The 12,794-nt window shown below is 48.8% G+C and overlaps 1 protein-coding gene across 2 annotated transcripts in view; it reads right to left on the bottom strand.

The window, feature by feature from the left end:
- The window catches only part of LOC148511434 (putative acyl-CoA dehydrogenase 6), a 115,950-nt gene that overhangs the window by 70,264 nt on the left and 32,892 nt on the right, over positions 1 to 12,794 (bottom strand). For both annotated transcript variants that reach the window (XM_088442223.1, XM_088442224.1), the window contains exon 3: positions 6,004 to 6,124. In XM_088442223.1, the coding sequence (XP_088298349.1) occupies positions 6,004 to 6,124 (121 nt within the window). The remainder of the gene's footprint in view (positions 1 to 6,003; positions 6,125 to 12,794) is intronic.

Here is a 12,794-nt window from a genome sequence, read left to right as displayed (position 1 = left end):
GTGAAGTGTGCAGTGGTGCAATGTGCAGGGAAGGGAGCAGTTTGGAGTTAGGTGCAGTGTGCAGGGAAGCTAGCAGTAAAGTGTAAGTGTGGAGAGGTGTGGTGTGCAGGAAAGGGTGCGGTGAAGTAAGCATTGTGGAGTGGTCTGCAGGGAAGGAAGAAGTGAAGGTTACGGTGTGGAGGGAAGGGTGCGATGTGCAGGGAAGGGTGCAGTGTGCAGGGAAGGGAGCAGGGAAGGGTGCGATGAAGTGTCCAGTGTGGAGGGAAGGGTGCAGTTTGGAGGGGTGCGATGTGCAGGGAAGGGTGTGGTGTGCAGAGAAGGGAGCGTTGAAGTGTGCAGTGTGGAGAGCTGCCGTGTGCAAAGAAGGGAGCAGTGCAGAGGGCTGCAGTGTGCAGGGAAGGGAGCAGTGTGGAGAGGTGCAGGGTGCAGGAGGGAGCAGTGTGGAGGGGTGCAGTGTGCAGGTAAGGGAGCAGTGTAGTGTGCAGTGTGCAGGGAAGGGAGCAGTGATGTGTGGAGTGTGGAGAGGTGCGGTGTACAGGGAAGGGAGCAGTGATGTGTGCAGTGTGGAGAGGTGCGGTGTACAGGGAAGGGAGCAGTGAAGTAAGCATTGTGGAGAGGTGTGGTGTGCAGGGAAGGAAGAAGTGAAGGTTACGGTGTGGAGGGAAGGGTGCAGTGTGGAGGGAAGGGTGCCATGAAGTGTCTGGTTTGGAGGGAAGGGTGCAGTTTGGAGGGGTGCGATGTGCAGGGAAGGGTGCGGTGTGCAGGGAAGGGAGCAGTGAAGTGTGCAGGGAAGTGGTGAAGTGCCCGGTGTGGAGGGAAGGATGCAGTGTGGAGCGGTGCGGTGTTCAGGGAAGGGAGCAGTGTGGAGCGGTGCGGTGTGAAGTGAAGGGAGCAGTGTGGAGCGGTGCGGTGTGAAGTGAAGGGAGCAGTGTGGAGAGGAGCGGCATGCAGGGAGAAAGCAGTGAAGTGAGCTGTGTGGAGGTAAGGGTGCAGTTTGGAGGGGTGCAGTGTGCAGGGAAGGGAGCAGTGAAGTGTGCAGTGTGGAGAGGTGCGGTGAAGTGAGCGGTGTGGAGGGAAGGGTGAATTGTAGAGAGGTGCGGTGTGCAGGGAAGGGAGAAGTGAAGGTTCTGGTGTGGAAGGAAGTGTGGAGGGGTGCAATGTGCAGGGAAGGGTGCAGTGTGGAGGGAAGGGAGCAATGAAGTGTTGGGTGTGGAGGGAAGGGTGCAGTTTAGAGGGGTGTGATGTGCAGGGAACGGTGCGGTGTGCAGGGAATGGAGCAGTGAAGTGTGCAGTGAAGTGTGCAGTGCAGAGGGAAGGATGCAGTGTGGAGGGGTGTGATGCGCAGGGAATGGTGCAGTGCAAAAGGGTGCAGTGAGGAGGGAAGGGTGAAGTGGAGCTGTGTGACACGTAGGGAAAGGTGCAGTGAAGAGGGAGGGGTGCGATGTGCAGGGAAGGGAGCAGTGAAGTGTGTAGTGAAGTGTGCAGTGTGGAGGGAAGGGTGCAGTGTGGAGGGGTGCAGTGAGGAAGGGTGTAGGGGTGTGACGCGCAGGGAGGGGTGCAGTGTGGAGGGAGGGGTGCAGTGTGGAGAGAGGGGTGCAGTGAGGAGAGAGGGGTGCAGTGAGGAGAGAGGGGTGCAGTGAGGAGAGAGGGGTGCAGTAAGGAGGGAGAGGTGCAGTGAGGAGGGAGGGGTGCACTTTGAGACCTTGTTTATGCTTTTCTTTTTTTCACCTTTCACATAGTAATAAACACATCATGAGAAATGCTTTAAAATGGGACAAGTAAAAGTGGACGTTACATCCATCACATTCTAGCATTTGAGGAATCATTTAAAGGATCAGGCAAGACCATATCTCTCCTTTATTTTCTTTATTAAAGTAAAGTCATAGCATTACATAGTTATAGAAGTATACAGATATATGTATGTGAACACACAAAACAATAATACGTGTGTGTGTATTGGGGGGGGTCAGGTGTGTGTGTACAAAATAAGTGTGGTTTGTGTGTGTGAGTGAGTGTATTAGCGTGTGTATATGTATATATGTGTGTGCGTGTGTATATATGTATATATGTGTGTGTGTGTGTAATATGAGTGTGGTTTGTGTGTGTGAGTGTATGCGCGTGTGTGTGTCTATGTATATGCGTGTGTGTGTAATACGAGTGTGGTTTGGGTGTGTGAGTGTATGCGCATGTGTGTGTCTATGTATATGTGTGTGTGTGTAATACGAGTGTGGTTTATGTGAGTGAGTGGGAGCCGGTTTAGTCTTCTCCTTATAATATTGTGCTCTGTGTAATCCTCTTTGGTGTGTAATCTTTGTGCACGCTTAGCTTTGTCAGCATTGTGCCAATTGCGAGCAGCTGGGCTGTGGGATGTAACTGGATTTGTGAGCCTAATGTGTTTGGCGAGGGGCTGACATCAGTAGCTGGAGACTCGTTACACAGTTACCTGTAATAACAGCAGCTGAAAAGGTTTCTCAAGCCGCAAAGAAAGTGAAAATAAATGAAACCATGAACATTGGATCTAATCTGTTCCAAAAAGGAGCATCAGACGTGGACTGTGTGTCAGTGTCACAGAAAATCCAGAACCGTACAGTAATATATATCACTACGGAGGGATAGGTGATGGGCCTCACAGGGAGCTGTGGAAATGACACTGTACAAATAGGAAACACCTGTTAAGTTTCTCATCTGCAATCAACATATATTTATTTTGGGAGGGAAAACTGTAATAGAAAAACAAACATGCAGACGATGACTACAGTAACACGAGTATAATCCGTTCTGTTTTCCTCTTTCCTGGCCTGTTTATAAAGCTACTGTTATATGTACCTTGTGCTCAGGATAAAACAGTAACGCTGTAGTTCCGCCAAACAGCCCTTCACGGTGCGCAAGATCCCGCACGACTCTGCTTGCACCGAGCGCCTTGTGTGTCTGAAAATGCGTCTTAGTTGCAATGTGATGCGACAAACTGATTCGCGTAACTGCACTGAATCATTGGATAAGTGACACTTTTATATCCATGTGCCAAACTGATTAGAAAAAAGAATATATGGTCTAATGGTTTCTAAATGTTTATAAAGCAACGGAACATTAAAGTGATAAATAGAAATAACTGAAAAGGGTCTTTTAACAATGTTGTGAAGTCGTTCCATCAATGAAAATAAGACATTTTAAAGAAAAGCTTCAAGCTCCATAGAAGACCCACAAGGTGTATATAGTTCCCTTCCACCTCAGGGTTCTGCTCCTATAATATACAGTACCAAAATACATTGCGGCTGTAGAACTATGTTAATTCCGGTGCCAGTATTCAGAGCACAAGCATCCCGACAGCCGGGATATGAACTACATCCCCTTTTTTTTCTTATCCAAGGGCAGTACATTATGCATAGGTGCCCAAAAATGTCAGATTTATACCACTGTGAATACAACCAATCAGATTGTAGCTATAATTTATCTGGTACATTCTATAAAATGATAGCTAGGATCTGATTGGTTGCTAAGGGTAACACTTCCAGTTGTCTTCTTTAGAAGGTTTGATAAATCTCACCTTAAACATGATAGACCAGGACCCATTAATGCCCCAGTAAATAGGATTCCCATCTAGCTAAACATTTGTTTGATTCTAATCATAGATGGGTTGATGGACGCATATGAAATCAATTAAAAAAAAAAAAAAAAACAACATATAAAAGACACTGGTAAAAATAAAACAAAAAACACTCCAAAGACACAAAAAATATAGCTTATTTACCACCAATTGCTGAGCCACAGGCACTGGAAGAAGCACCTAGGTTTGCACCTGTACCAGTCGCGCTACGGTCACGTCAGGAGTACATAAGAGACACTTACACCCAAAAAGATCATAAGCATATGGAAAGTTTTGAAACATTTGTGTTGATTGTGAAAAACCCCTTCACCATTAGGTTTGATGACATTAATTTTCCATACAGGAGGTGAAATCTTCCTTAACATGCACAAATGAAATTAGCAAAAACTTCATACTAAAATAATCCCCAAAAACAATATAACCTATGCGCGAGCAATGAGGAACGCATCGATCAGCTTCAGAGGTGAATCCAGGCTACATGGTCATATATGATTTGAAATTGCATTTGTTAAACTGTGCGATTCCTTTTAAAATGTACACTTGTGATTGGTTTTCAAAAGATCATGTGATACCACTTAACTGGGAGCAGGGTCGGAGCTACCATTAGGCCTATTTCACACTTGCCGTTTTTTTGCCGGGTGTGAAAAATAGTGGCGGCTGAAAACAGGTGCCTTCTTTCACACGTCACTGGCACGGCACGGTCGCCGTGTTACAGCCGGGAATATCCACTGTGCAGGACGGCTGCCATGCCGTGTCCGTCCCTGCACGCCAGTGGTGTAAAGGAAACAATGTTTCCTTTCAAACACACCAGTCGGCATGTGTAGCAGTTACTGCTGCTGCGCATTCCCAGTAGTTTAAAAACATCCGGCTACTGCCTGTTTTTTGGCCGGACAGCCAAAACCGGCAAATGTGAAATAGGCCTTAGGGGCAGCGGCCACTGGAGGGCACCGCTGAGACCAATAAAAAAAAAAAAAAAACGTCTACTTCAATCCCAGACAGGTTGGTTTTTTTGTCTGTGGGGGGTTGATTTAATAGAGTAGTGACATGGTTAGTGAATGTGTGTGGGGGTTTAATGAGCAGGGGGTGCAGCAGGGTGAGTGTGTGTTTGTGTGTATGTGGGTGGTAATGGGTACCGACATATATTGGAGCACAGATCTGTGGCATAAATATATTGGGGCGTGGATGTGTTATAATGTATTGGGGGTACAGATGTATGGCATACATAGAATTTAGGGCACATGTGTGGCATATGTACTAGGGGCATTGTTTGGCATAATTCATGGCTATGTGGCATACAATAACTTTGGTGCACAGCTGTGTGGCATATGTATTGGGGGGCACATGTGTGGCATATTATGTATTTGGGGCACAAATGTGTGGCATATGTATTGGGGGGCACAAATGTGTGGCATATGTATTGTGGAACATAACATATTATGAATTGGGGGCAGTGTTATGAGACAGTATGATTTTTGGGGCTTTTCTGTGTGGCATATTAGAAATTAGCATCACTAATATGTGGCATAGTATGTATTGGGAGGGAGCAGGGGCGGTGGGTAAAATGTTGCTTAGGACGCCCAGACACCTTGCACCGGCCCTGACTGGGAGTAATACCTAGATAAAGTTTGTGTATCATATAATTAATAGCGCCTGATGAAGGGGCAGGACCTCTGGCAATTTGTTCCATATCATTAGTCTGACAATAAACAGCAGCTTGGAACGGATCCGTGAACTCGGTATACACTCTATTCCTTTTCATCTCGTTTTTGGGTAATAGGGAGAAATCTCTGGAGGTAGGGAAGACAATCACACCACATTTTTGCAATCCCGGGATGCCTGGGATGTAGTTGAAGAACTCAGGCTGTGCGACACTTTCTGTCACACGATCACTCGCTTCAGCAAGTTTTGCAGAGTGCAGGGCCAGCCCATTGTACTGTCAGGCACTGACTCCCACCGGGGTCCTCTCACAGCAGCCAGTGAATGAGTGTGTCAGCACTCAGCCTCCGCTTAACAATAGCCGGCTGTCCACAGCAGACTTCACAGTGCGGGCGTGTGTTGCTGTATAAGGGGTGGGCTGTGTAGTGTGATCCCTATGACGTCACACACAACACAGCCGCAGGAGGCCTGGGGGCAGCGTCTAAGCCGACGGAACTAGTGCTTAGCACTGCCCGGGCGGAAGAAAGATGAGCAGCCTGCCGCAGCTTAATTTCGGAAAATCCTGGGATTGAAGGATCCCGCCAATCTCAATCACGAGATTGGCTTCCCTACCTGGAAGACTGGATAGGTCTCCAACACTGGTGTACCCTGGGCTTAACAGAGTTACTTATAGTTGATTAATGACAAACTGGCAAAACTAAGCTACTGAACAACATTCATTTTGCCTCTATAAAATCTCCTACCGGTCGGTTTGCTCACTCCCAACATCCCGGCACGTCCCAGGATCTTGAAGACGTGGTGAGCGGGAAACTGTTCGTCCTTTTCCCATTGGTCCACGTATGGGTTAATTTCAGTGTCAATGATCTGTAGGTGGTTGTAGAAAAAAAAAAATCTCATTAGTTCCTGTTAGAGTAACTATATATTAGTTTTAGAAAACATTTAACCAATTGCCTAGCATGGTCGCATGGGGGGCAAGTGCAGGAGGGTTTTTCCATGATGACTAGCCTCCTCCACCAATTTCATCAGTCTCCGAGACAGTAAAAGGAAATAATTTCCTCTACTTTGAAAGGGTCAGGCTGTGATGTCGGCAGTCTGTGACTGCCGACATCACATGTCCCAGATACCTTGTGATCGGCACTCTAGAAGTAGACATCCATACACAACTACTGCAAAAGTAGGGATGGCCCATGAAGAGGGCCATCGATGGTGCCATTTCTTTCTTCATATTTATAGCGATTAGGCCCAGAAGTAATCACCAGAACTTATATTTCATGAACTTTGTATGTATAAAGCAACTGTATTGTAACCTGTGTGTGTTCAGTGTGTAAAATGGTACTGTGACATGTATCAAAATGGATGCCAGGTACTTTGCTCTAGAGGTGACCCAGTCTGTACTGCAGAGGGGCTCTTGGGTAAAATTAGGTTTTACGACCTCTACTTTGAAGCCAGCCTGACCATGCAGATAAATATCTATGTCCTTTCATGTTCATGCATGGACTCATAGCCTGGGATCCGTAAGTTACACGTTACATATACTGTATATGTGTGATATCATTGGTGAATATTACGGACGGTGTGATCGTAGAACCAAAGGCTACGATTTCCAATTCCTTGGTGGTGGCAGTTGATATTGAGTGAATAACCGCGAGTGCCAGCGTAACCATTAATCGCGGCCATTGGTTTCAGATTGAAGCATCTGGGAACCAGCTGATTTCGTGACAATATTGATGGCATGAAACCTTTGACATCAAACCATTGATGGTTTGAACCATCAATTAACATCGCTGCTGTGAACAGAACTTGGACTAAACCATGTTGCAAAGCAAGGGGTGCAAATAATATGAGATATGGTAAGACCTTACCTTTGTTATCTCTATTTCTACGAAGTCCATAGGGTTCCACAGGATACCTTGGGGTATAGGTGATGACGTCAGGTATCGGGCACCATAGAGTTAAAGCTTTCAGCCTCCCAGGATGCACTAGGGTCCCCCTCCTATACCCCGCCCCCAAGCCAAGGCATTTCAGTTATGTACCAAGCCATAGGCCGGAGGAGGAGAAGGAAGAGAGAGAAAAAAGATCTGGACACACACAAGAATCACATTCTCACCAGAGGGAGACGGAAAAACCGGTGACCATAGCAAAGCCCATCTGCAGTACAGGTGCGACAGGGCGGGAGTCCTGTGGAACCCTATGGACTTCGTAGAAATAGAGATAACAAAGGTAAGGTCTTACCATATCTCATATTTTCTACTTCAGGGTCCATAGGGTATCCACAGGATACCTTGGGGATGTCCCAAAGCAGTATCCTTTAAGGGTGGGGACGCTCCTGTACTGAAAGGAGAATCCGCCACCCGAAGGAAGCATCCTGAGAAGCAAAGGTGTCAAATGCGTAATACCTCACAAAGGTATGGACCGAGGACCATGTGGCAGCCTTGCAGATCTGGACTGCAGAGGCACCACGTCGAGCAGCCCACGAAGGACCCACAGACCTAGTGGAATGAGCCCTCACAGAGGAAGGAACCGGAAGGCCTTCATGAAGATAAGCTTCTGAAATGGCCATACGAATCCAGCCTGCCAAAGTCTGCTTTGAAGCAGGCCAACCCTTTTTACGGAAGCCATAGAGGACAAACAAGGCATCCGACTTCCTAAACGAAGAAGTGCGGTCAACATAAATCCTCAAGGCCCGCACAACGTCCAAAAGTGGCCTCACCCACTGAAAGATCAGGTGAGTTAAAAGCCGGCACAACGATTTCCTCATTGATGTGAAAACTTGAGACAACTTTAGGAAGGAAACCAGGACGAGTGCGCAGCACCGCCCTGTTCCTATGAAAAATGAGAAAAGGGGGTCTACAGGAGAGAGCCCCTAAGTCAGAAACACGTCTGGCCGAAGCAATGGCCAGAAGGAAAATTGTTTTAGCTGTCAGCCATTTGAGGTCCACTGAGCCCAGTGGTTCAAACGGCGGTCCCTGGAGAGCCCTCAGGACCACAGCTAAATCCCAAGACGCCACCGGTGGAACAAAAGGTGGCTGAATTCTGAGAACACCTTGCATAAAGGTGCGCACATCAGGGATTGAAGCAATCCTACGATGGAACCAGACGGACAGGGCAGACACCTGCACCTTCAGAGACTCAAGGCGAAGCCCATGGTCCAGTCCCGCCTGCAGGAAGGCTAACACTCTAGACAGACGGAACTCCCGAGGGGCATAACCTCTCGGTCGACACCACTGGAAGAAAGTATGCCACACTCGATGGTATATCCTTGCAGAGGATGGTTTCCGAGCCCGTAGTATTGTTTGCACTACAGAGCTGGAAAACCCCCTGGACCTTAACATGGCCGTCTCAACAGTCACGCCGTCAAAGACAGCCGAGTCAGGTCCGGGTGAAGACAAGGACCCTGTGACAGGAGGTCCGGTCGTAACGGCAACCGCAGAGGAATGTCCACGGACAGTCCCTGGAGGTCTGAGAACCAGTGCCTCCGGGCCACGCGGGAGCTATCAACAGGAGCGTCCCTCCTTCCTGTTTGAATTTCCGGATTACCCGTGGAAGAAGCAAAACCGGAGGAAACAGATAAGCAAACCAGAACGTCCACTGGACGGACAGAGCATCAACCAGAGACGCCTTTTCGTCTCTTGTGCGAGACCCGTACACCGGCAACTTGTTGTTGTGCCGTGACGCCATGAGGTCGACCTCTGGAAGACCCCACCTGTCCACCATAAGTTGAAAGACGTCCTGGTGCAGAGACCATTCCAGCGGATGAACGTCCTGGCGACTTAGAAAGTCCGCCTCCCAGTTTAGGACTCCCGGGATGAAGACTGCCGATATGGCCGGAAGATTGCGCTCCGCCCAAACCAGGATCCGGGACACCTCCACGAGAGCCGCCCGACTTCGGGTTCCTCCTTGACGATTTATGTAGGCCACGGTGGTAGCGTTGTCTGACTGGACCTACACTGGATGACCTTGGAGAACCCGATGTGCCTGCTGGAGAGCATTGAAAACCGCTCGGAGATCCAAGATGTTTATTGGAAGCTCTGTTTCCGCCCGAGTCCACCTGCCCTGGAACAAGTGTGGACCCGTGACTGCTCCCCAGCCCCGAAGACTGGCGTCCGTTGTCAACAGGACCCAATTTGCCACCCAGAACGGATGACCCTTGTTGAGATGGGTCATCTGCAACCACCAGGTTAGAGACAGGCGAACGAACCTCCGGAGTGAGCACCATTGTCTGTGATTTTAGAGTCTGAGGCAGTCCATTCCATTTGGACAGGATCAACTGCTGCAGAGGTCTGGAGTGAAACTGGGCATATTCCACCATGTCGAATACTGAGACCATGGAGCCCAGTAACCTCACCGCCGAGTGTAGAGACACACGGCGACTCTGCAGACAACTGCGCACCCTCGACTGCAAGACCGAGATCTTTTCCCCCCGTCACAAAGATCCTTTGCTGTCCGGAGTCCAATAAGGTTCCAAGGTGCAGAATCCTCTGGGATGGGATCAGGGTGGACTTCTGCCAGTTTATCAACCAGCCGTGCCATTGCAGTACCACAATGGTCAGGTCCAAATGACGTAGAAGGAGCTCTGGAGATTCTGCCACCAACAGAAGGTCGTCTAAGTACGGTAACATGCGGACTCCCTGCAGCCGCAGAGAAGCCGCCATCACCTTGGTGAATACACGTGGTGCTGTCGCCAGCCCAAAAGGTAACGCCCGGAACTGAAAGTGGTAGTTACGGATTGCAAACCTGAGAAACTGTTGATGGCGTAAAAGAATAGGGACATGCAGGTAAGCGTCCTGTATGTCCGACGACACCATGTAATCCCCAGGTTCCAGCTCCAGAATGATGGACCGTAGGGTCTCCATCCGAAACCTCGGCACCCGCAAAGACTTGTTGAGGGCTTTGAGGTTGAGGATCGGACGATACGACCCATTGGGTTTCTGCACCAAAAACAGATTGGAATAGAAACCCTGGCCCCTCTGGGAGAATGGAATAGGCACTATAACTCCAGCCTGGAGCATAGTGTGATAGTGTGCAAGACTTTCCGCAGTTCCACTGCTTTGTTCCGGTCTGATGGAAGACCCGTGGTGAAGAATCGGGACGGGGGCCTGTGCCGAAAGGAGAGGGCATACCCGTGAGAAACCACCTCGTGAACCCAAGTGTCTGTCGTGGTAACTGACCAACACTGGGCGAACTGCAGCAGGCGGCCTCCCACTTTGGGATCCCAGAAAAGGGAGGCCCGGACCGTCAGGCCGCAGGCTTGTCATCCGGCTTAGGGGCTGGATGTCTGGTACTCCAGGCCTGTTTCCGGGGCTTGGCCGATTTTTGGGGCCAGCCTGTCTGGGAAAGGACTGAGTCTTAGGCCTACCCTGGGCCCTGTAAGGCCGAAAGGACGACCTACCAGAACTGGAAGGGACGGCAGCAGACGGAAGACATGCCGACTTGGCTGCCGCCAGTGTAGCTACGATTTTGTCCAGATCCGGACCAAATAGGACTTCTCCATTAAAAGGGCAAAGCTTCCCTTCTTGGAATCAGCGTCCGCTTTCCAAGATCGCAACCATAAGGTGCGTCGAGCAGCTACCGCAGCCGAAGAAATCCGAGATGCCAGGGTACTGACATCCAAGGCCGCTTCATTGATATAAGTGGCCGAATCCCGGATATTGCCTATCAACTCGGTCTGTTCAGCCGAACAGTCGGAATCGAGAGAGGCCTCCAAAGTATCAGCCCAGCGCTCCATAGCTCTGGCTACCCAACAAATGGCCATAGCCGGCCTAGCTGCCCCCCCCCCGCGAGGGAATAAACGGACTTTAGGCAGATCTCTACCTTACGGTCCGTAGCATCCTTCAAGGAAGACATGGAGGGCATGGGCAACGTAGCACTACGGACCAGGCGTGTCACATGAGAATCCACCTGTGGAGGTGACTCCCACTTAGAAAAATAATTATCCGCAAATGGATAAGCCACCGCCAAGCGCCTCTGAGGCTGATACCGTTTGCCAGGCTGTTTCCACGTCTCCTCTAAATGGTCCACTAACTGACCCGAAAGAGGAAACACTGTGGCGTCACCCTTAATATCCTTAAAAAAGGCATATTTAGACTTGGACACCGGAGGATCTTCATGCTCAATCACTAAAACTGTGCGGACTGCCCGAATAAGTCCAGGAATATATACCTTGGACCTAGCGTCCGCCTCTTTAGTATGGAGAGCTTCCTGGTCAGAAAGATCCAGAATCTCCCCATCATCAGACGTCACGTCGTCATCATTATAAGGAGCAGACAGAGACGCCACCGACCGCTTATGTGGCCGCAACACAGACTCCCCTTGTAACACGTCCGACAAGTGCTGTACAGAACTTGTCAGCGAATTAACCCACGCAGGCTCCTGAGACACTTGGGGAGGGGTATTAGGGAGACTGTGGGGTACCATCAATTGTCTCAGGAAAACCTGCATGGGTGACGACACCACTGACTGCTGGGACAATCCCATCTGTGAGAGCACAGGCTGCGGAGCTAACTGGCCCACCAGGGTTGTAAGTGCCTTGGCGAAACAAGCCCAGGGCGGCTCCTGAACCGGGGCCGTGACAGTAATTGGCCACGCCAATAAATAACACTGCCGACATAGCCCCTCCGCGCTACACTCACACATTTTTTTTTTTTTCGTATGCTGGGAAAATACTGTCTGCTTTTCCATGTGGCAAACACTGGGCAGCTTTGCTTTGACACTGACATTTAGAGGTATATTTACTAAAGTGTGAGTTATTAAAAGTGGCGTTGTTGCCCATAGCAACCAATTATATTTTACTCATTTATCTAGAATCTTTTAGAAGATAATAGCTAGAATTTTATAGGTTGCTATGGGCAAGAACTTCACATTTTAGTATATTACTGTCCGCATTCACCAAAAGTTTATTGTACTCTGGTGATATTGTGGCTTCACTTAAAAGTTACGTTCCCTTTGCATACGTCCGTCCCCCAACGCCAAGCAATATACTGACATCAGCATTTTTAAGGGACAAATTAATTCATGTGGAAGCATCTATAGAGTTGCAGCCTACTTTGAAATTGGCACGCATCACAGTCGCCTCACAGTTGGACTCATATTGTGATAGATATACGGACAGATACTTAGGGGTAAATTCACTAAAGTGAGAGTTTTTAGAAGTGAGTTTTAGGGCCATATTCAATTTGAGGCGAAAACCCGTTATCGGCGATGATGTCATTTTCGCCTATTGTCATTATCCCCGTTATTCAATTACATTGATTTTTCGCGGATGCGAAAAGTAAATGTAAAAAAACGGGGATAATTTTTTGCCAGCCTTTAGCAGGCGAAAAAAAGTACAGAATTGGGGTCTAAGGGTGCAGGCTTAAAAAAAATAGCCTGCACCCCTGGGAATGGCCCCTAAAAGTGGGGTAAAAAAAAAAATTATGGGGCAGGGGGGGGGGGCTCCAAGTATGCGGCACAAGTTTTAAGGAAGGCGGGTGGTAGCGGCAGGTGCATTTTTGAAGAATTTTAAAAATGTACTTTAGGGACTTAAAACTAGGCTTGC

This window comes from Taudactylus pleione, unplaced genomic scaffold (assembly GCF_031769625.1).
Source record: "Taudactylus pleione unplaced genomic scaffold, aTauple2 ptg000306l, whole genome shotgun sequence".
Lineage (NCBI taxonomy): Eukaryota > Metazoa > Chordata > Amphibia > Anura > Myobatrachidae > Taudactylus > Taudactylus pleione.
Note: the sequence above shows the minus strand (reverse complement) of the source record. Positions and strands in the feature narration are given on the sequence as shown.